Source organism: Hoplias malabaricus, chromosome 2, assembly GCF_029633855.1.
Source record: "Hoplias malabaricus isolate fHopMal1 chromosome 2, fHopMal1.hap1, whole genome shotgun sequence".
NCBI lineage: Eukaryota > Metazoa > Chordata > Actinopteri > Characiformes > Erythrinidae > Hoplias > Hoplias malabaricus.
The window spans coordinates 51,278,703-51,303,178 of NC_089801.1; the positions used below are offsets into that span (position 1 = coordinate 51,278,703).

The 24,476-nt window shown below is 36.1% G+C and overlaps 1 protein-coding gene across 5 annotated transcripts; it reads right to left on the reverse strand.

Annotated features, from left to right (window-relative positions):
* Positions 1 to 1,549: 1,549 nt before the first annotated feature.
* LOC136686345 (protein SON) lies at positions 1,550 to 19,601 on the reverse strand. Of its 5 annotated transcripts, XM_066660055.1 has the most exons (13): positions 19,478 to 19,601; positions 16,828 to 16,931; positions 16,569 to 16,740; positions 14,494 to 16,115; positions 13,048 to 13,460; positions 12,823 to 12,957; positions 9,607 to 9,831; positions 9,406 to 9,516; positions 8,786 to 8,902; positions 4,631 to 4,778; positions 4,487 to 4,552; positions 4,256 to 4,371; positions 1,550 to 3,003 (listed from the first exon to the last, which is right to left on the reverse strand). In XM_066660055.1, exons 1-13 carry the CDS (start codon positions 19,558 to 19,560, stop codon positions 2,845 to 2,847), a joined length of 3,471 nt encoding a protein of 1,156 aa, XP_066516152.1. In that variant the 5' UTR covers positions 19,561 to 19,601; the 3' UTR covers positions 1,550 to 2,844. The 5 variants fall into 5 exon arrangements, 3 of the variants coding, with proteins under 3 accessions (XP_066516152.1, XP_066516155.1, XP_066516153.1); XR_010800313.1 differs by lacking the exons at positions 1,550 to 3,003; positions 4,256 to 4,371; positions 4,487 to 4,552 and adding an exon at positions 5,525 to 5,612 and having other exon boundaries at positions 4,640 to 4,778; XR_010800312.1 differs by lacking the exons at positions 1,550 to 3,003; positions 4,256 to 4,371; positions 4,487 to 4,552 and adding an exon at positions 6,779 to 6,910 and having other exon boundaries at positions 4,748 to 5,612.
* Positions 19,602 to 24,476: the final 4,875 nt, after the last annotated feature.

Below are 24,476 nucleotides of genomic sequence, written 5' to 3' on the forward strand. Positions count from 1 at the left end.
CACAGGTGCGAGAATGTTGTTGGTTAGGGTGACCAAATATGAGATATTTGTTGTTGTTTGGGGGGGGTCCTTTTCACCTTTATTTGCTATGCATGGGAAAACATGGGAATTTCTTTTTTAATTAATCCGAGAACTTACATTTATGTTTCGGCATAACTGTTCCAGATGAGGGTAGGTATATGAGCTTTGCCTGACGTAAACAAGGACTACTGACGTGCAGACTGACCAATTAAATGTTTACAGAGAAGGTTATCGACCAATGACGGTAGGTCTACAGTCAGACCGTGCAATCCGAAGATTTTAAGCTACTTCACCACGCCCCCTTCTCACTCGAACGAACCAATCGGTGTAGGGGAGGGCGGGACTAGTTTGTGAACGAAACGCTTCTCGAAATTCTATGTAGGCGCTAAAAAAAAACGTCCGGGATTTTGTTTAAGTCTAAAAAAAGAGGACATCTGGTCACCATATTTTTGGTGGTCGCGTTAACCTATAAAACTCATCCGGATAAATCAATTTCTGGATTACCGTGCATGCGTGAAAGAGTGTGGCATATGGGAAATAACCATGAACACTCACTCTATACAAAATATTCACTCAAACGCTGACGTTAGTGAAGATCTATATAACAATCTCTTTTAGACAGCATTCGGCACCAACTGTGATACGTGTGATGAATTCTGCTAGACTGTGTAGTTCAACAACCACACTTAAAGGGCGCTTTTACATAATACACGGCAAAACCGCTTTACGCTGGCGATGCCATTGTTTTTCTATGGAGAGAGCGGCGCCGCTTCACTCTGCCGCTGCGCTACCGTAAGCGGTGTTTTGCCGCGTTGTTGCGTGACTTTAAAGCCAGTTGCCGCTGCGCTCAAAGTTCAATCAAAATGAACATTGTCCTAATTTCCACTGACATGCGCTGCGCTCAGACTCGCGGTGAGCGACGCACAGAACGCTTGTCATGTGAAAGCCCCCCAAGTTTCTCAATAGCACTTTGCTGGAGATAGCGTCTGCCTCACCAGGACATACATGTAGGTTTATGGTATTTAGGATTATCGTTAAATTGCAGAAAATTGGAGAAAGAATAGCAAGATATTACAATGTGATAAAAATCCTTTTCGCATAGTAGTCTAATATTATCGTATGTCCAGTCAAAATGTCATTGAATTACTTGCATAGTTATGACTCATATTTGTCTTACACTCTAATAATAGTTTGTTAATGTTATAGTTAATCTAGTATATGAAATTATCTAATGTGATTGTTATGTATTAAGTATTACTTTGATTCAAAATGTATCTATAATGTGTTGAGGGAGAATGAAATGTAGAAACTAAATTTTTTCTATCTAAAAGTAGAGCTGTAGTTCTCAGTTTTTCTGCTTGCTGCTGCTGCAAAAAAATTGAAGAACAAAAAATCGGAAATTTCAAGTTCGAAACTTGAGGTTGAACTTTGAAAAATACAGCAATGTATTCAAAATAAGTGTAGAATGACTTTATTCAGTTTGAATATAATTTTGTTTCAATTATTTATTTACATTTAAATACACATTTTATTCTCTTTTTTTACTTTCTATATATTTTGATATTTGAAGTATTTTTTCAGATTTTGTTTTCAGTTTCGCATCCATTTTTTTTTTCTACTTTCAGATAAACAGAACGGCCGCTGTGTTTTTGCTATAAACCAACTGCAACAATCAGCAATTACATATTTAGTTGACTTCTCATATTGACATAACAGTGATATGACACGAATGGAATTCATAGAGAAACGATTCCCCTCCAGGATGTTAATCTTTAGCAGGAACATGTCTGATCTATTGTTTAAATCAGGCAGGATGGTATACGATTTGCAATTTAATTATTTACGCAGTCTGTAACAAAAATAGACAGTAAGGTACCACATACTGATATTATAATGTTATATTTGTCAGTGAAACCATCGCAATGAAAGATAATAGGGGGCATATGACAAGAGGTGAAACATTGCTGCCTATGTTAGAAAAGGGAGAAAAGAAAATTTAGCAAGAAAATAATAAGTGAGATAAAAGAAGACTGATTCAGAAACAAACTTTTTTCCTGTTACCCTTCAGAGATCACTCGGGAATGTGTGCTTGGAGAGGAGTAATCAATTTATTCAGTTTTACCTAGTGAAAATATGTCTTCACTCAGCAGCTCAATACATGCTTTCAGTAGGAAGTAGCTTTATAGTGGCAATGTTTGGAGCAATCCAGAAGAAAGTATTAGTTAAAAAATACACAACACACTGCATATGTAAAACATGAAGAACACAGCGTTTAACCATTAATTAAGCGTGCATGAAACTTAAAACAAATCCTACCACATGAGCAATGTAACTGTCTACTGCACATTTCAACGACACCTCAAAGGCCTAGAGAATCAGAATTACAAAACACAAGATTTCAGATTATCTGATGAATACTTAAGACTGATTAGTAGGCACAATAGTAACCTTTAGCTAAAGGTATGTGCGTAAATGAAAAAATGACTCTTGTTGATTGCCCCTTAGCCCAAACATATGTAAACTATTTTGAGTGTTTTTTTTTCCTTCTTAGAAATTAATTTAATCATTAAAAAGTCTTTATAATTTAAAAAAAACTGATCTTCCATGTCAGCCAAAATCACAAAAAATAAAAAATAAAAAAAATAATAATAATGCAAAGAGAAGTTAAACTAAATGCACACTCAAGTTACACATTATATATCCAACAGGTATCTCTATTAATTTACAAATCCCAAGAAAAAAATTAAACTGAGGTACAGTAGCTTTGTTGTCCACAATGAGATGTACAATTTTATGGGGTGTGTGTGAGTGTATAGGTGTTTATCATGTGCTGGTGGCTGCGGTGAACACAGGTCCTGAATGGATACTGTCCCCAGCTACCTCCCCCAATGCCTGTAAAGCCACTGTGGCTGCCATGGCTTTGGCATGCTTTTTATTGGGACTAGCTGTCTGGGGCTGGTAATCACACCCATTAACCACCACCTGTAAATACAAGAAAGAAAGGAAACAATCATTTTAGCCATGTTTGCATTTATAAGTATACGAAAGTTATACACAAGGAAGTAGTACAGTTTGTATATTTCAGTTTAAACAAACTTGGCATTTGTTGTCTTATTACTTTTTTTGAATGTTAATCATAAACATAAAACTAATCAATTAAACAAATCTGAATTTTTTACTTTTTCTTTATTCCACTGGAAACAGAAGATACAGTAGTATTTAAAGATGACACAGAGAATAAAAAACACCACACTAAAAAAAAGCGACAGTATGGAAGCCTTGAGCAGTTACTGAAATTAAGTATCTTCCTGCTGGTCAAAACTGGTATAACACATTAATTGCACTAAAAGAAAATAAAAATTGCCCTTCAGGCTCACCTCACAAATAGGAAAACGATTTTCAGGAAGAACCTTTTTAGTTTTCGAGGGTTAAAATTGTATATGTGATGCTAGAAATATTTTTCAATTGTTTTTGGTATGTATTAAAATAATAACGTAGAGCTTAACCCCAGGAACATACTTTCAAATTTTATCATTTTTTAAATTTGGTCCTTCAGGGCTTCCATACCATGATGATGGTTATGAATGATTATTTATTTTTTTACTACAGTCACAACATTCTTGGTTATCAAATACCTGTATTTTATAAAAAAGAAAATTCTGGTCCTAAAATCTGATTGGTTGAGCCGTGTTTACAGCAATTATAAAATACAGATATATACCTATGACCATTTCACGACATCTGAATTCCATGTTAATGTACCACAATTTAATACAGGCAGTTTTATTCAATTCAACTACTGTGCTATAGATTGCTCAGTTAAGCCATTTCAGCTTCCTGAAACTTCCTCCAAAATGATCTTCAGAAAGTGGAAAAGCCAATCGAGACAGTGGATTACATTGATTTTATAATGGTGAAGTTTTGTGTCATGCCAAATATGTTTCCCATTGAAACATGCAGTAAGGAATGGTCCTTGTGGCTTATTTTTTTATCACAATGACAATAACATCAGTCTTTCAATTTAAAAGATCAATTTAAAGAAATGCTTCAAAACAAACCATCAATCACACACGGGGACGTGTTGTATCCACATTTGTCATACCATCTCAAAATATGAACATGGTATACAGTTTTACCATTGGGTGGGAGGTGGGAGTGCGAAGGGTTTTTGTTAAAATACTGTGCTATATAGTTATTATTGTTATGATGCCCAACCCAACACACGTTCACTTACCTTAAATAGAAAATTCTTTCTGTGGTCAGGGCCAGTGTGAAGCACCATGACAAAATCTGGTGGTGGCCATTTCTTCTTATTACACAACTCCATTAAAGCAGACACTGGGTGTTTACCTGTAAGAAAGTCATATTAAGATGTGGTGCCATAAACAAACAAGGAGAAAAAGCTGGAATAAAATTAAGAAAAAACATATTAATAATTTGATATATAATTACTCCACAAACTCACCAAGAAGATCTTTCATCACCACCAAGTTGCCAGATTTCTGGGTTTTCTCCCCTTCTGCTACCAATCCTACCAATACCAATTTGACAAATTAATTTTATTCATGTTAGAAAATGAAAAAAAAAAAAAATACCCAGATGGGCTCACCCTTGCGGTCTGTTTTGAAATCAATCACAATTGGTTCTACTGTGCCTTCCCTATGTTTGCCAAGGCCCTCCCCAGCCCGCCAACCCATCTTCTTCATTAGTAGCTCTCCCATGCCCCCTGAGACAGGTGCGGCACGAAGGAACTGGTCCTGGATGGAGAAGGGACAGATATGGGCGAAAGGAGACAGAGAGAAAAAAGGCAGACAAAGCAAAGAGGATATAGTAAGAGCTCAAAAACCATGGCAACAGTATCAGAAACAGGTAACTCACAGCAAAACATCACATCTCCACTGAAACTAAGGAATACACACCTTTACTGTATTCCTTTACCAAAAAAATAAATTGTATATGAACCAAATTTATATAAGAAATACTTTGCCTTGATTTACAAGGTCCTTAGTGTTAAATGTGGATTTTTTTAAAACCTTGGAATTCACCTGTAGACGTGTGCAATAATTATTGGGCTATTAAAAATATGCTGTACATTGTTCAAATGAACAAGCTGCAAAACCTTAAAAAATGCACATAAACATTACATTTTAGCTATTATGGAGATTGCTCTTAACAAGGTCCTAATAAATGACTAAACTAGAAGCTAAATTTTAGTTGAATTATTAATCTGATATTAAAAGTGTAAAGTTATTTATAATGAAACAGTGATATCACCGTATTTCACCTGTACAAGCACAGTATCATACAATTAACAAAAAGCAATATTACATGCTCCAAATATTAAATTATTAAAATGGTACTCCTAAATAAGGCATCAGTACCAACTCTGACAAGGGATCAGTATCCTTAGTTCAGCTGAAACACAAAAAAAGCCATTGCAGTTTTCTTCGGAGCGGACACAAATCCACATTAATAGAAATATGGTGCTGTATGACGTACGTACCTAGGCCCCCATCATCGGCTCTGCATCTGACGTGAATAGAAGGGGCCTGACAGTGACCATGGCAACAAGGCAGCTACAAGGACTGACCCTGCAACAAGTTTCCATATAGAGGGGTGAGAGTTCACAGGTCAGACTGTGAACCCCCACCCCTCTTGTGTTTGTGACCCACCCCAACACTCCCCCACCACCTCCACCAGTAGGGCAAAACTGCTCAGAGCTTTGGAACCCTGTATTGAGGCACACTGATACTGAGAACGGATACAAAACTGCTGCTTAAGCCCCAAACCAGCAAAAAAGACATCAAACATTCCTCATATCAGTGGTTCTCAAACTTGTCCTCAGGTTTCCTCAGACAATCCATATTTTTGTTTATCTCCATGTGGGAATACAAATCAAGCAACAGCTTGAACTCTCTGGGAACACTGAGGACAGGTCTGAAAATCGTTACTTCAGTTCATAGTGAAGGCAAGTAAAATTATGGCGTTCATTAGTACTGGTACAGAATTTCCATATATGCTAGGGCTATAAAATAAACTTATTAAACACTTGAAGAGGCAAATATGTGCTAAAAAGCAAAATGTGTTTTTAGCAATAGTTTGGACACCACTGGTCAAATTTCATGTTTGAAATTTTAGAAAATGAGAAAATAAAACCTAGAATATAATATTTATGCAGGTCACAAAGTCTGCATATTTTTTCTTCTGTTTTCAGTGTTTGATTCATAGATAAACCATATTCATGCATTATATGAAAAAATATGTTCTCTGTTGAAGATGTGAGAATGTACTTCAAACATGTAATATGACTATGGGTGTCTACATTTTTTCATTTGACTGTATATAAAGCTATGTGAAATTTGTGTAGTTACTATGTGAAATTTGCCATTTCAGAAGCACAACACTTATAGAACACACCGTATGCCCTCTCTGACTGAGTGTGTGAATGCAATGGCATCTAACATTAAAAGCTATGGCATTTCTTCACTATTTATTTAGCTCAAAAACTCTATATAAAAACATGGGATTACCAAGCCTGAATGTAAATATGAGGATCATGTCTTTAGTCAGCATTCAAAGCCTTCGGGACAATTTGTCCTGAAATAAGAACCGTCACACATGGCAGTTGAAGAATTGAAGTCATTCCATGATAACACACAATAGTTTTTTTTGCATAAAATGAGAGAACTGGCTGGACTTTTCACTACTAGAAATTTTGTGTTTAATTTCTTCTTCTTCTTCTTTTTTTTTTTTTTACCCATTTTGAGCTCCCAGTCTCAATCAAGTAGGGGGTGCCTGGAGACTTGCTTCAAGTCCTCTTCCAAAGAAGTCATTCTAAGTAGGCTATAGTCAACCCCTGAGGTCTGAAGCCCCTCCTGCAATGCACCTGCTACAATAAAATTTCACACAAAATAAAACACATCTGCATGACTCTGCTTAAAAAGGTGTATCCACTCCACATAAAAAAATCAAATGTATGTTGCTAACTCTTAACGCCTCTGTACACTTGATTCACCATGGTGTTCAGGGTCTCAGAACATACACATTTTATTGGATGTACATTCAGAGCAACTTCCAGCAAAATTCCTCCACAGCAAACCACTCAGCATAATTCCTGCTAATGTGCTATATAACTGTTGTCTAATCTAGAGTTGGAGAAAAAAAAACTATAGGAGGGGAACTGTTGTATGTAATATAAGGCCAAAATCTCAGTCTCAATTAAAGTATTGTCAAGAAACAGATAAATGCTAATAGTGTGTTCTTACAACTCATATAACATTAAAGCCTTATTACACAGCAACTTCCTCTCATTGGTGTGATTGGGAGAATAGGCAGTTGGGTGGTGCAAATCATTACATACTAGCCTTTACAGTTTAGATAAATTAACAGATATACAGTGATATATGCCGTTGCTCTGTCAATTTTTTGCTTTATGATGCGAGCCAAGGTCTGAGCTACCAGCAAGCGAGCTTACGCCACCCGCCACTTGGCAGCCCAGTGAGCATTCAGTTCACTTGGTTATCTTGCCATGCAAGCATCTCTGTCTTATTGCTGTTTTTGTAGCATTAAGTGTGTAGCAAGTTAAGCGATAAATAAAAGCACAAAATAAAAAAACTCCCCTAATCTCCTCCACCTCCACCAGCATCTACATCTGATTTTCAAGGTAAACACACTTATTTCTTTACATTTTTTTTACCCTTTACTCTACACTTTTACACTCTATTTTTATATATTATTTGTTATTACATATATTTTTCTTATTTAAAAACACATGCTGGAATGGATTAATAGCATTTCAATTAATTTTAATGGGGAAATTTAATTTGATATACGAGCAAACTAAGTTGCAAACTGGACCACAGAATTAATTAAACCCATAAGTCAAGGTATAACTGTATATCTGAGTGCGTGTGCATATATGAGTTGGGTATGACAATGCTACTAGATGACCCATTTTAAAACAAACTGTTCCTTAAAGTTACTCTGGCTCTTACTGTGAACAATGATGTTAAAAATATTGCCAAATAACTAAAAATGCTCTGAAAAACAGTAAAAGTGTGAAATACGTGTTTCATTTTAAATTGAAATTAATTTCATATCCACTTCTTACGCATTGTATGCTATTTTTAACATACACCTTAAAAATGTTTTCACACACACATTTTATATATATGTGTGTATACTGAAGATTTTTCTTCTTTTATCTGATTTCAAAGATTTCATCCCTGTTTCTGCTTATGTTGACATCAACTGTTTTAACTACTTTACCAGATTCCTTGGTTATTTTGACATAATCTCAAAAAGTTTAGTGTGGCCATGTGTAATTACAAAGACTGACACCAATGTTTGACAGGAGATTCAAATAGGTGATTTTTAACTGTGGAGTGGGTACACCTATCAGCAAAGACAAACAGATAACGATATTCATGTATCTCTGATGAGATGCATGAGTGGTGGGATGTCATATATTTATTATATTATTTATATATGTTGCATTACATGTGTGCTTGTAATTGCCCTTGAAATATAAGAAAAACATCAAATTCCAATAGGTAAGAAGAAGAATAAAAAATAACAATAAAAAAAGAATCATGCTGGAACATGTGTGACTTTTTTATGACGGCAATAGCCTTTGATTACAGGAAACCATCCACTATAAGCCAGAGGCTCTGTACCAAATACATTTTTAAAAAATACACAAAATTTCAACCACCAAATAGATAAGTGTCCGGGTCAATATTATAGTACTGGGACATTGCTTTACCTTCTTGATCCAAGCCTGTGGGCCACTGTTGGACAGCTCTTCAGAGGAGAGCACTTGAGCACCTGTGGAACCAGTGAAGAGACCTGGGATTGTGTTAGATTGGGCCCAAGCATCCACCTGTAAAAATACAATGCTCTTTTTATATCAATACCTCCATTTACAGTCTAAGTACTGGACGCAACAGGACAGTTGTCTGCATGGGACAGGTGTCTGTGTGGTTTTGACATAATTTCTGCATTATTTTTCAGATTCAGATTTCATATTCAGGTGTTTTACAGCCTTACACATTTTAAAATGTTTGGGCTGCTGTACCACCTCCTTATTTATTTCATCTACTACAATTACTGCATTTTTAATACATGCTGGAGAAACATGTGCTGTCATGTCTAGGTCCAGCAATGTCCTTAAGGCCAGAATGAAAAATGCTAAAGACTATGAAAAAGTTTAACACTATTATCATAAATATGGTACTGCTTGTTAGAAGTTGGAGTTCAGTTTTGGACCATTTCTCAAGCCTGATTAACACACTAAATAAAAACAAAATGAGTGAAAACTATTTTCATTACTTGTCTGTACACTTTCTAGGTGTGCTGCAATATCATTGCATGTATGTAACGCACCTGCTCCTGAGCACGATTAAGCATACACATAGCATTGATGTCAAATGGATTCTCAGCAAGTCTCTTCTGGGCCACAGCCCTTTCACTGATCGCCAGGGTGATGTCTACTGGCTAAAGCCACAGAAGAACAATAAAGTTAAAGTTTGCAAAAGACTATATCAGTAGTACTGTATTAGCAATATCAAACCACTGTAAACTAACCTGTGCAGATGCCTCAGGAAAGACACAATCATTATCTTTGTTCTGATCCTCAGCCCCAGCAGATGATGATGATAAAGACCCTGTTTTTTCATTCTTTTTATCCACTGGCACCCATTCCCCATATGCTCCATCTCCCTCCTTCTTACGGTGCTGTGAACCTGAAGACACTGGGAACTCCTTGGCAAAAGCAGCTTCTGATCTTACTGCTGGTTTCACTGAGGGGTTCTGAAGAAGGGGAAGGGACATGGCGGCACAGGAGGGGGTTACTGCAAAATTAGGGAAAGACAAATGTATTCAATCAAATGAATGGTTGAAGAATTACTGTTTGCAAACCATCATTTAAACAGAAGATTAATAAAAAAATAATTCTTATTGGGGTGATTTCCCAGATATGGATTAAGCCTAGTCCTGGGCTATATCCTTCTTTCAATGGAAAATCAGAGTATAAAATGCTGTGTAGTCCAGGACTAGGTTTATCCCTGTCTGGGAACCCCCTCCCCCCACTAAATCTCATCTCAGCTTGCAACAGTTAATATTCAACCACTCATGAAGTTGAGTACATTTTCACTTTTAGACTGCAAACCACAAAATGATTCAGCTCAACTAATTACAAATCACTGTACTTAAATTTGCAGAAATGAAACATTAATAATTTACACTAAGACAGACTACAGGGCTTGTAAATTACTTTCAGCTGGATGACATATGTACTTTTTTTTGTTAGATTTTATGTAACAATATGTATCTGTTTTATCCATGTCAAACAAGTACAGTTAAGCTGCATTACATTTAAAATCCTGTTTTGGCTAAAAGCTCTAAGCAAATCAAACCTCTGTCTGTTTATTTGCACATTACTTACATTTCTTTAAAGAAATTTTCTTTTACATAAAGGCAACGTCTTCAACTGTAGGGAATTGCAATTTTCTCTGGTTTGTTTGTATGTTCAGAAGTTCTGCCTCCTTTAAGGTGGAATTTTATGTTTGAGGAGAAAAATGAATGCTGTTTGTAAATGGCTAAAGTTGATCTTTTGAACTACCACACAAACACATTTGTAACTTGAGTCGTTTAGTGTTATAGAACTTTCGGTCTGTGTTTACGTTCATGCAATTAGCAGTCTCCCGTATTTAGAATCAGTTCAATCTACAGCAAAAATAGATCAATATTAACTATCTATGGAGCAGCAATAGAGCAACATCCTCATCTGAGTTCATGGTTTTCAAGATATAGGGGTCTGTTAAATGTCTAAAAACCTCCAAAATGCTGTTTACTGCCTGATGATTTCATTAAAATCATGAATTTCGCCTTTAAAAGGAGCAATCTGTAAGATATTGCTGGGCAATTAAACAAAAATGAATCATAATCGATATTCAAAACTTCTAATTAACATAATATTGTCTATATCAATTATATTGATTATTTTTATTCTGTTGTGTCCCCACTGTGTATTCATGTGTATACAGTATAAGCCTCATCACTGAACTATGAGGGTCAAAAATACAAAAACAAAATAATCGTTCCTGTGGTAAAACGTACAATTAATTGTGATATTGATTTGCGCTTATCGCCCAGCAGTAGTACTTAGTTATAAAATGTCCAGGGTGTGTGATTATAGATTAAGGAATCTTAATATAGATTATAGAGTAAGCTAAAACACTGCCTTGACCCAACAAGCCCCATTGCCCTTTTAAAATCTCCATGACCAGAGACGGAGTAAAATGAGAGGGAATATTGGCCTTGTGTTCAGTTTAGAAGCAGCAATGCTAGCTATAGAACAGAGTCAGAACAGCAATTCATTTCTGAAAAGAAAATATAGAAGTACATATGCCTATAGCTTAAAAGGAGTAAATTCCATAGTTTGTTTGTTTAATATAAAAAAAATTGAGGCATAGCGACCTTTGAAAGGTGTCAGGACTGTGCGGTGTGTGTTTTATATGAAGAAGGTGAATTTCAATATGATTGAAAGGTGTAAATACCACTGTTTTTTTTATTTTAAAGAAATGGTGTGTATGTGTGTTTTAAGGAATTAAAGAATAAGAATTGTGTTTTAAAAGCCTTGCATATTCACCTATTTAAAGTGGAACTGATAAATCAAGCTTGGTAGTACACAGCAAATATAAGCAATACCTTAGTAGGCAGATGATTGTGTTTTTAAATGGATAAAATGGGAAATAAAAAGTGTTTTAAAACGAGTTTTGTTTATAAAACTTAGCGCTAGCTTTGGCTTTGCATAGCTGTTTAAGGTGGAAATAAGTATTCAATAAGAAGCTGGAGAGTAACTCAAATAAGTGATAAAATGGTAGTAAAATGGATCCATTTAATGCAAAACCAAATGCTTGAATAAACTAAACTAATGAATAACAAGCAAAGATCTGCTTCCTTTAATGGCATTTACGGGTGAAGGGAAAATAACACCAGCTTTGTCTAGTCTAAAATTTTAAGGTGGTTTAGACAATAAATTCTTGTAAATGCAGGGCAAACAGTGAGGGTCTTTTCCATTTATGCCTTGTAAACAGACACATAAGTTGGAACAAAATGTTGGAACGAAATTGTAAATAAGAAGCAAGATTCTGCCTCCTAAACCACATTTATGATGAAAGGGAAAATCAATAAGTAAAACTAGCCTTGTCTAGCTGAAATATTTAATGTGAATTTGGACAGTAAAGTCGCTCATTTACTTTTTGGACTTTTTCTTGCATAGGTAAGTGTTTTAGTGAAATTATGAACATCTTTCTGTATAAACATGTTGATTATTGCACATTCTTCTTAGCTATTACGGTCCACAGTTCTTAAACTCATCTCTTGCTTATTCATTCAGCTTTCCTCAAACTGGCAACCTGGATGAGCTTCTCGTCAGGGGAGGTGGGGGAGGAAGCAGAGGGCCCTCTCCACAGTTTTGAAACTGTATTATATTTCTGATTTTAAATGCTTGGTGTCAATTGGATTGTTAACTACGTGTAGCCTATTAATTGTCTATAGGAGCAGAGAGAGGAAGTCTATTTTGCTTTCTTTACATGATTACCGACATTAGGGTTTTGTAAACAGATTAGTTTCCAACATGCAAACAGACTGGTGAACTAGCAAATGGTGAGAAAACATCACCTGGGTATTAAACGAGGTGCTTTTTGATTGAAATTGTGAACGTTGCCTTTAAAAGGTTCACTAACATTAAAGCAACTGTATGAGAAAAAAAATCCCAGACTGAGTGGAAAAACCTACAGTTAAACTGAAAGTGATGCCTTTATTCTCCTTAAGGGCGACTCCTCCAAAAGGCATCTCATCTTCCTCATCATCTGACACATGTGGTTTTGCAATGGCCATTTCTTCTTTACTCTCTGCAATCTTCTTGCATTTCTGAAAGTAAAGATGATGTTTTTATATTTCAAATTCATCTGAAAATAAAGCAATACTTTAATAAAACTGTTGGGGATGCTCATCACTTACTTCTGTTAGCTCCTTGATACTATAGCTGTTTGCTTGCTTTGTCACTTTTCTTTTAGCTTCCTCAATAGAAGCCAAATTTGGTGTGGCCGACGGTGGAGGCTTGTTGGTGATTGTAGGCAAGGGGGCCAACTGTGGAAGAGTGGCAAGGACTCCCATGCTGGACAGAGCAGCAGTCATCGTGGCAGCGGTCATGCTAGCCATAGCAGCATTCATGGTCATATTTGACATCCCTTGTACACCCATTGGGAGATTAACTGGTAAAGGCAGGGGTAAGGATAAAGATGTGGGGTTTGGAGATGGCAAGGGCAGCTGAAGAATAGTTTTGGGCCTAAGGCTCTCTGGAATTGGCATCCCAGCCTTAGCACACATTGCAGCTGCATTAGCCTTGGCAATTTCAAGCAACTGTTCTTTATCTGCAAATACAAAATTAAAATCACAATTCAAAGCAATAGTTGATATTTTCAAAAAATGTTATATTTCAAATGAGCAAATCTTCAAGAACAATAATTAATGTTTTTGGTAATGTTATATAAACCAATGCAACTGCATACACCTGTCTTTTCAACTTATAGCAGTTGGGCTTCACCCATTCACACTAATTTTAAAGAACCCCAGTAAAATTTTAAAACCCCGAGGACATTTGCATATGTTTAAATGGCAGAATAACAAAAACAGACTGTTTAATTCTAAGGAATAGCATATTTAACACTAGCATGAAATGTCAACAAATTTTAGAGCTCAATTCCTAATTGTCAAGTTTAAAATACTGTTCCCCAATATACTAAATACAGCAAATACGTAGTAGTAAATTAATAGTACATGCACCAAACTTCTCTGTAGAAGAAATAAAGGGATTGGCGATATCCACATTTTTCATACCATCATACCTTCATAAAATATTAAAACAGTATATGGTATTACTAGGGTGAAAGAGGAATGAATGAAACAGGAAAAATGCTCGGAACACCCTTCACTCAATTTTGTGCTCATGGGTATGTGGCTTTATCCTCTACATATGTGTGATTTGAGCTGGAGTTCGCTGTAAAACAATCAGCTGTGCCTCTTAGCTGGCCAGCTATGTTTCTAAACTGTGTAAACTTATTTTTCAAACTTTATTTTCAAGCCATATTTTCTGTTCAGCACCAGTTGTTGAAATTTGCTCTCTCAGAAACAGGTATTTATCGTCAACACGTGTGTCGTGTACACTGTGCTCATCAGTCAGTGAGCGCACACAGTACCCTCTCCCTGTGGCTCTCTTAAATGCACATGAATGGCCTCTTTTTCTTTGTATTTAATATAGTCAGACACAGAACAGAAATTGTACACACCACACACACCATAGTTTTTAAACGCCGCCCTCATTTTGAGATGCCGTCCACATTTTTAAAAAACGCAGTATGCTGTCTTGTCCAACCCTAAAGGAAAACTGTAGAAAATTTGTCTTACCAAGCTCAGTAAGGCGTGGAGGGCTCTTGCTGGGGCTTCGACGAGTTTGAGAAGTTGACCTTTTTTTCCGTAGGATGAGTACAGGAGAATGGCTTGGTTCTCGTTTCCATCGATCACGCTGACTAAACATCCGGCTCCTGAAACCTCCTCTTCTTCGTCGAGAATGAGATCTAGATCTTCTTGACCGGGAGCGTGATCTATGTCTTGATCTTGACTTTCTTATTCTGTCAGGGGTTCTAGACCTTTTCCTTCGATCTGGTGAACAGGATTTTGACTTTTTCCTTTTTGGCGACCTGGATTGAGAATGTCGACTACATGTTCTAGATTTAGATCTTTTTCTTTGTGAAGGAGATAACTTGGATGTCTTTTTACTGTTCCAGGAGTACGATCTAGATCGCCTTCGTTTTGCAGGAGATCTGGATTTGGATCTTTTCCTTGAGGCTGATTTTGAGTGTCTTTGTGTACTTGGAGATACGGACTTGGATGATGACTTGGAATGTTTCACTATATGTGAGTGTTTTGACTTTACACTTGTAATTTCTTCTTTTGTTTCAGTCCTGGGATCAACACCTGGATTATTTGACCCATCTCTTGAACTTGCTGTTGTATTTTTCATATCCAAAGGCAAGTCAGGTGTAATGCACTTCACTGAAGACTTGGTCTCAGACAAGCCAGAAATAACAGCAGTAGATGAGCTGTCTTCCAAAAAAGGAACTGGCCTCCATGATCCCTTAATTTTTCCATCATCAGTGCCACCTGAAATGATGCTGATAGAATTTATTACCATTTTAACGTTGTTTTCCATTTCAGATTCTATTGCAGAGCTAACCTCTTTCTTTGGTTGTGAAACCATATGTATCTTTTGTTCATCATTTCTTGCTTGCTTATCTTTAAATAAAGATTTTGATTTTGACTGGGACCTTGGTGTAGAACGTTTTACCCGTGTTCGAGACCTAGACTTGGAGCGACTGGAACGGTGATGTGAAACAGATCTAGATTTTGATCGAGATTTCATGTTCTTCTTTATAGCAGGCCTTGATCTACTTTGCCCAGACCCTGACCTGGACCTTGACTGTTTGTTTCTTCTGGCTGAATGAGACCTGGAACGCCTGTTTCGTCTGTGTGATCCTGACCTGGATCTACTTCTCTGTCTCTGCTTTGGAGACTTCCTCCTAGGACTTTTCCTTGAACAAGATCTTGACCTTGATCTCCGGGATCGCCTGAGTGATTGGGATCTAGATCTATGTCTTGATTTTCGTTTGCTTGAGCTGGAACGTGAATGACGTGCTCTGAAAACCCTCTCAACTTTAGACGTCCTAGAGCGACTAGAGCTTCTTTTTCTTTCACTGCCTCCTTCAGATGCTTTGCTTTTTTCAGCAGCTGTCTCAAGCTTAGGTATTATGTCAGGCAACTCTTGAGAAATCTTGAAATTTCCCCCATCATGAAGTTCAGACTTTGATGACATGTCCCTAGCTGAAGATTTGTTAGTGTCACAAAAAGGCTTAGATTCATACTCAGAGTCTGATTCAAATGCAGACGTGCTCCCAGACTGTGAGCGACACTTTTTATCCTTTTCTCCTCCTTTCTGTTTCTTTTTTTTCTTTCTTTTTTTCTTCTTCACACTGCAGAGTTATAGAAGCACAATGGACCATTTCAGAATTATTCTGACTTAAGACTTATTATTCTAAACACAAAATTTGCTAGGGCTGGGCATTCATTCATTATCTGTAACTGCTTTTCCATATCAGGGTCGCGGTGTGTCCAGAGCCTACCTGGAATCATTGTGCGCAAGGCAGGAATACACCCTGGAGGGGGGCCAGTCCTTCACAGTGCAACACACACACATTCACTCCTACGAAAACTTTTGAGTCACCAATTCACCTACCAATGTGTGTTTTTGGACTGTGGGAGGAAACCAGAGTACCCAGAGGAAACCCACGCAGACAAAGGGAGAACACACCAACTCCTCACAGACAGTCACCCAGAGCGGGAATCGAACCCACAACCTCCAGGCCCCTGGAGCTGTGTGAGTGTGACACTACCTGCTGCGCCACCGTGCTTTAAATATATCATACCTTACTTGAGATTCTCCATCTGATTCCGTCTCCGAACTACTCTCCTTTTCACCTTTATGTTTTTTCTTCTTCTTTTTGCTTTTGTGTTTTTTGTGCTTTTTAGTTTTCTTGTGTTTAGTATTGTGTTCATCTCTGGCACTGTTGTCCTGGGAGTTATTACTTCTGATTTTATCTAGAGAGAGAATGAAAATAATATGAGTCAAGTTATATTAGAGTTTGGATGTGTTAGAAAAGTCTGGGGAACACACTGCAGACTCACCTGTCGTTTTATTAATCGCTTCAAAAGGAGGTGCCTCTTTATACATTCCTGTCCCTTTTTCAGAATGTGACTCTTCATCATTAGTATTCACATGGTCTGTATGACTGAAAGAATATATATGAATAAAAGAATTATAATAAAAAAAAGAAGAAAAAAAGCTTGAAGTAGTCACAACAACTTTAAATATTAGTTAACTATTATTTTATAATGGCTAATACGGAATACACCTTACTCTGCACTAGACTATATTATTAAGCAATTTGAAATCAAACAACTTTTGAACAAAGTAAGTAGATTTTAGACAATTAGTATGTTTCCACCAATAATTTCATTAGACGTTGTGATCTGAGCTGCTGGAGATGGGATGAATACAGATTTTCTGGCAAAATCTAGGTATGGATTTACTCTTCAGCTATAATTTTATATTGATTAAAAAAAAAAAGTCTGGTATACCTTAAGTCTTAAAATGATTATATGCAGCCAATCTGTATTTAGCTCTAGTAACATATATGAAGGAATAAATAAATAGCTAATTAGGAAGGAGATCACTTAAATGTTTTCAGAAAAGCTGGGATTTTTTTGTGTGAAAAACTTCTATTAAATATGTAAATGGCAAAAGTAGAAAGAAAATAAATGCAATGTTTTAACTGACCAGCTTGATTGTATTTTGTAAATATAAACAAGTTAAATATATTTTCAACACATAGAAGGACAGTGGCATGTTTTACATTGTGTGTTACATCACATTTGCATTTAATTACACTTTTTAAAAATATTTTGGAACTGAGCAAAACAAATTGTGATACTTTTGCATGTGGAACTTGCACATTTCTGCTTTGTACAAGCCTTTAAATGCAAGTCCATCATTGAGGTTTTCTGACTGTGCTCTTCATAATACACCATAGGAGAAAGACCTGGACCAAAAGCAGGCTAGTCAAATACACACACACACACATGCTTTTATAGCAAATATAGAATGAGGGCTGGCAATGTTTTTTTTTTTAATAACGCAGGAAAGGGTATCACATTAATGGTAATGTGTTTCCCTAAAATTCAGATATACACCTCAACATCAATGACAGCTCCTCACATTTTCATGTCAGCTCTGCCACTGGCAGTGATGAACACCCCAACAATGACAGAGGAAGGGTTTTGCCTCTTACATTTACAACATTCTGGATGGGCTGTTTTGTGTTTGGTACTTTGAACTCTGCACTTGTTTTTCCCCAAATCAAGTTGAAACATGGACACATCTGACCACAACTTAAAACCAATAACTTCATGTTTATGCACAGAATTGGTGTATGGCTTTATCCTTGCATAAATGTTTTCCAGGTTGCATTTCTTGATGCAACAACACTTTGTTAAATTGCAACAGTTTTCAGAAATACTCCAAAGTCAATGTAGCTATATTTATCATAATCTTGTAACAGATTCTCATACAAATAGGTCTGGGGGCCCAAAGATCACACACATTTAACAGTGGTGTCTGGCCTTACTCTCCACAGACAGAGATTTCTCCAGTTTTTTGAGCAATGACACAATTTTGCTTACAAAGCATTGGTGGCTTTCTCTTAAATACTTTATACTAATATTCACCTGGTAATAGTGGAAGGTTTCAGAACAATAACTTGAATATTACATAATTTTCGCTAGAGATGCACAGATACCACTTTTCCTTTCCAATACTGATATTTCGTGTTCAAGTATCTGCTGATACAGAGTACCGATATCAAATCCATCTTAATTACTAAATAGGTGCCTATAATATATTTTATATATATATATATATATATATATATATATATATATATATATATATATATATTTAGTGTGCTGCAGGCATCATATTCTTAATTTGTTTGTTATTACTAAATGCATACAAGATGCTCAGTGAATACATTCTGAATCCCAAATTGTTGTTTTAATGCATTTGAAAATGTAAAATTTTGTTTATTATGCATGTCTATGTATGGTTCATTGCATAGAGAGCATATTTTTATGTACATTATATTTATGTTTTGGAATATACTGTATAGCGTTAAACCACATGAGCAAACTAACATTAAACCTTTGCTGAAGTCTACAAACTGCAGCTAACTTTTGTGCTGCAGGGGGATGAGAACGCTGTGCCAAACCCACAAAAATTAAAAGCCGGTATTATTTACTTGCCCATAACATTTTATACGCGTTAGCTGGCTAAAAATAACTAGCCAGACCAGATGAATGAAACATAAAGGAAAACCTTCTAAAATCAAAATCATAAACAGGACATGAGACATAAAATTTATTTTCAGCTCGGGGTAGCGAGGTTTTATACTGCAGTTTCGGCGAATATAGCACTACATGCAATTTAGATCATGCTAAAGTTAGCTTCCGTAAGCCATACAATCAAGCTCTGGTGCAGAGAAACTATTACATATCTGGTAGAAAAAGACATTACTATATAGCTAATAACCTATGCTATTCATGTTTATACGCTCGTCCACAACATCGATACTGTTAAAACGAGCACAATAGCTCAGTTACTATCGAGTAAATAACGAGCTAACGCTAGTCGGATATCAGGATCAGCTATTAATAACGTCGCTGAACCAAAGCCACTGAGGACAATGCAGCTACTTTTCGAACAAATAAATGTAGACATCACCTCTTATCCTGGCTTTCATCCTCAATTTCTTTTATTTTATTCATAACAAAGTCTCTGAAAATCTGCTCAATGTTGGTCGCCATCACAGTGAGTGAATGAAGCTGGAATTTCCCACAACATCCGCAAAGCACCAAAACAGTCAAATGAGGAGCAGAGCGGCGCCGCGCTGAGGCCACAGCATGTAATGTTTTCCTAATTCCTTGCAGATGAGCACTAATGTCCAGCTAATGACAGCCAAAAACGCAACTATTACCACCAAATGCTTTATAAATAATCTATTGTTTGATCAGAGGAAGATGGACCCCCCTAGAGAGTATTGGTTCCTTCCAAAGTTTCTTCCTTTAGCTTCAAGGGAATTTTTCCTCGCCACTGCCGCCTTTGCCTTGCTCACCTTGGGATATTATTTATATTTTGTATTAATTCCTAAATTCTGTGAAGCTGCTTTGTGACACCATCAGGCTGTAAAAGCACAATACAAATAACTTTGAGATGACCTGACTATAAGTATGTGTGATGAGACTTAACAAGGAAGAAAAGCAGTTGCTCCAAGAGTGTAAATGTGTGTGTAGTGCATATATTTTTTACACATGCACATACACACACCCACCCACACACACACATAGACACTCTCACACTATAGCATTGAGCACAAAAGTCTATTACAACAATATTCGGGACAATGTCTAGTTTGAGCTGTGTAAAACCATCAAGTTTTTGGGTGCAGTTAACAAGAGTGAAACACACCAGCAGGATTCCCAGGCAAGTAATTAAGTGATCACTAGGTACGATTTGAATTTTTTGCTAATGTAATTAATTTTTACAACACTGTACTGAAATCAGTGGGCACATTTATTTAGGGAATTCACACAGTGCCCAATAATGTCATAAGCCCTGCTGCCTCCTAAAAGTCTACTAGGTCAGCAGTGTAAAGATCTTAGAGGTAACATTTTGAGATGGGGGGCATGCAGGTTCTCAGATTCAGATTCAATTTATTTGTCACATACAAAGTTATACAAGTACAACATTGCAGCGAAATTATTTTCCATCTGTCCACTCACCAGGGGTCAGGTGTGCGCAACAGACGCTAAGATGTTAAATTTAATAACGTTAAATTTATATGGAAACTTACTTCCATCTGAATATGTTTCTCTGTCATGTTAGTCAACTATAAAATAAACTGCATCTTTAAATGTCCTTGCCTGGATCTTAAGGAAAAGCTAAGAAGTCTTTTCAGAGCATTGTTTTGGCTCTCACAGACTCTTGAATTTTTACTGTGTAATTTTAGACTAGGCAATATAACTTTGCTGTTCAATTAAGAACATGTATCTCCACTTTTTGTCGATGTTTAGTTTACTACCTCACTTGAACACAGCAGCCGTGAAAGAGCACTTAGTGCTTTTTTTAAAGATTGATTCTAGTGACAGTTAAAGTTTTTTCTTCCTTCCTAGTACTGTAAAGTTACTTAGTTATTTTTGGCAGATACATGTTTTAAATTGGAGAGCAACAATTTACAACCAAATTTTTAAAGATGTTGGGATATTGTGCAAAATGTAAATAAATTCAAGGTATGCATATAATTTAAACCCAATTTGCCTATTTTGAATTTGATGCCAGCAGGTGCAGTTCTAGCTTGTGTGATGCCCTCAGTGAACACACAGAGGGTGCTCCAGCTCCAAAATATTTTAGAAGTGCCCATAAATTTGCAATGAAATACAGCATATACGACTTACAAAGCCAGATACACTACACGTATTGTAGCACAATATATATTTATTAAAATAAGTGATAATGCAATATATTTGCTGAATATAGCTAATACAACTACAGGAAACCCTTATGATGTCACCTCACCAAATCAATACTGAAGTTGTGATACAGGCTAAGCAATTTCTGGTTCTTGGACAACTTGTCTGATAATTTTTTCACTCCTCTGTCTGAGATCTTGTGTGGAGCACCTGGTCGTGGCCAGTTTATGGTGAAATTATGTTCTTCCCATATCCGGATTATGGCTACAACAGTGCTCACTGGTACCTTTAGTATTTAAAAAAATAGCCTGTAACCTTCAGTTTATTTTTTATTTTTTGCAAAAATTACGTTGCAAAGGTCTTGAGAGTCCTCACTGGTTTTGGGTCATGAGGTGTTTCTTGTGTGGCACCTTGGTAATGATTTTATAGGCCATCAGTTGAACCAGCCTATGCTAATTTGAATATTAATTACATTAATTATAAAGTGACAGGATTGCTTTCTAATTACTGATAAATTTCAGCTGTGTCATGACATTCCATGGCTTTTTGCACATCTATTTCTTCATGTGTTCAATACTTTGTTCCTGTGTCATGATTATACCTAACTTAATTTACGGACATCTGTGGTTTTATTTCTTTGCATGTGTAGATTGGATTGGTAGTTACTGACATCTAGTGAGATTTTCAAGAATGGACATGAATGACAGTGTCAATGTTGATAAGATGGTCAAGTCAGATTTACAAGACAGTATACTTTTCTATCATCCACTGTCACATTCTGCCAATCAACCTCTCATAATCGTCTTCAGCTCACCATGGCAAATCATGCAGTGTAGAAAGTATGGATCAAGTATGCTGTATCTTGATGTTACCTACAAAGGCATTACACAATATGGTTATGATTTTTACGCCGTTCTTGTGAAGAGCAGCAGAGGCAGAGGGGTGCCTGTGGCTTTTTTCATCATTAGTGAGGAAAACGGTGACATCCTAGCACTGTGCTTGAGAAAGCTTCAAGAGAGGGCAGGACGCGTTCAGCGTCAAATTGTTCAAATTTTGTCAGAGAACTAAATATTGTTACTATATATTAGGGAGAATCTCCTGGCTCAACACACAGACTGGTATAACCCTGACATCTTAACTTTAATAGTCTAAGTCATGCAATTTTTGTACAAAAGGTGTATGTGGATTTTGCAGGTGTATCATGATTGAATGTGACTTAAAAGAAGTGAATGCTGTGTGTGCAGTATTTCCTCATGCCAGGATTTCGCTGTGCTGGTTTCATGTTTTGCAGGTAGACGTACTTTGTAATTTGATAAGGCATAACATTATGCCTAAGTAGGTCCCCCACTTGCTGCCAATACATGCCCACGTTTTGGAGATGCTTTGACGCAGTTATCTAGCCATCACAATTCAGCACCTCTTGTAAGCTTCTTATGCTTGCCCATTTTTCCTGCACATACCAACTTTAAGTGCAACCTAATATGTAGAGACGTGAACAAAATTGGCACCTTTCCCTTAAAGAAAGGAAACCCATAATGGTCACTAAAAAAGCTTGAAACTGACAAAAGTAAGATTTTTTATTTATTATTACTTTTGTTAGATTCAAGTGACCATTGTGGGTTTTTCTTTCCCTAACAGAAGGTTTTTTTCCACATCTGTATTTCCCACCCCTTGATAGGTGCCATGGTAAACCGATAATCAATTTTATTCACTTCACATGTCAGTGATCATGTTATACCTGATATGTGTTGTTGTTGTAAATTGATGTTTCGTCCTCTTCAAACAGTAACATTTGGTGCAAGATCTGCATTTATATTTTCTTGTTTTATTAACCAGACTCTTCATAATTTAGGCAGTACACAGGTGGATGGTAAAAAACCTGTAAGTAATACTGGTAATACTGTAAGTATTAATGAGCATATACAAAAGATATATTTTACACACGCTGGCCACTTTTTATTACATCCACATGTACATCTACCTTTCCATTGTTAGTCACCTTCTAGTCCTTCATCAAAATGCACCTATGTAAAGGAGCTGATAAAATTGACAAACGGTGCAGATACAATGCAGATGTACATAAAGTGTCCAATGAGTCATCAAATGTACAAATGTCAGAAATTTACAATAATGTCTAAATGTTTGGAATCACTTGTCATGTTGTTTTATATTAGAACTGGGTAATATGACGATGTTTTATCATATAGTGATAAATTTGTTATCATTATAGATGATATATATTTCTAAGCATATCATAGATCATCAGTGCTTAAAAAACACTGGCTAATTGCCATTTCATTACAGAGAGTGTAATTAGCTCATTTTGAATATTTAAACCACTGCACTGAGTATGGGATAGTATGTGGGTAGCATTTTTGTTTTTAAGAATCTGCCACAACTAATGCATTTTATCTGTGTGTAAAAATATCACTAAAACATTCTGTATCGTCAAAATGTCTTTAAATATTGTGACAATATTACCATATCTCCCAGCCCTATTATATATATTGTAAATCATTTATACATATATCAAACGGTATTTATAGAGATTTAGAACAAAATTAAATTATTAAATTCTAAAAAAATGTATGTTGAAATACTTCCAGCATTTCTTGAAATTATTGGCTTTTGAAATATAACCACCACTTGAAGCACCAAACATAGCTATATATTTTAAAATGTAATAATTTATAAATATTATTTATTAAGCATATCATTTATATTCCTGAGAACTTAATTAATTACAACTACCTTGTATGCACACATGTTGACAATTTTACTCTGTTCTTCAATGGCCAGGACCACCAAAGAACAGTGAACAGTGATTTCAACCATTTTAACCATATATTCCTCAAACTTTTTCTCTACAGACTTCTGAATTTGATCAGATTTCTTTGGAGGTCTGCACCAGTCTTGATAAACTAAGTGGCAATAATAAGATTTCTCAGTACCAGAAGGATCATTGGCTGAAGTGTGGGGTAACGTGGGCTGATTTTGGGAGGAGAGTTTACCACAATAATAGTGATACAAACAATCTTGCAGAGAGGTGAAGCATTAGAAAAAATAATATTTAATTTTTTTTATGTAACTAAGTGAAGCATATTACGTGATTAATATTTTTATGTTTTTTTTTATATTCCTTTCTAGCCTTAAATATCAGTTCCTTAGAGGCTATGCAAACAGAAGAATTGAGAATCTCCTCAAACTTCTCAGGGAAAAAGTTGTTTTTTATTACAATTTTTCAGGAGTTGGGC

Coding starts and splice junctions, on each gene's coding strand:
- LOC136686345 (XM_066660055.1), bottom strand. CDS start 19,560: ATGGCGACCAACATTGAGCAGATTTTCAGAGACTTTGTTATGAATAAA. Junction 16,741..16,827: donor AGCGATTAATAAAACGACAG/GTGAGTCTGCAG, acceptor TTCTCTCTCTAG/ATAAAATCAGAAGTAATAAC. Junction 9,832..12,822: donor GCATCACTTTCAGTTTAACT/GTAGGTTTTTCC, acceptor CCCCTTCTTCAG/AACCCCTCAGTGAAACCAGC.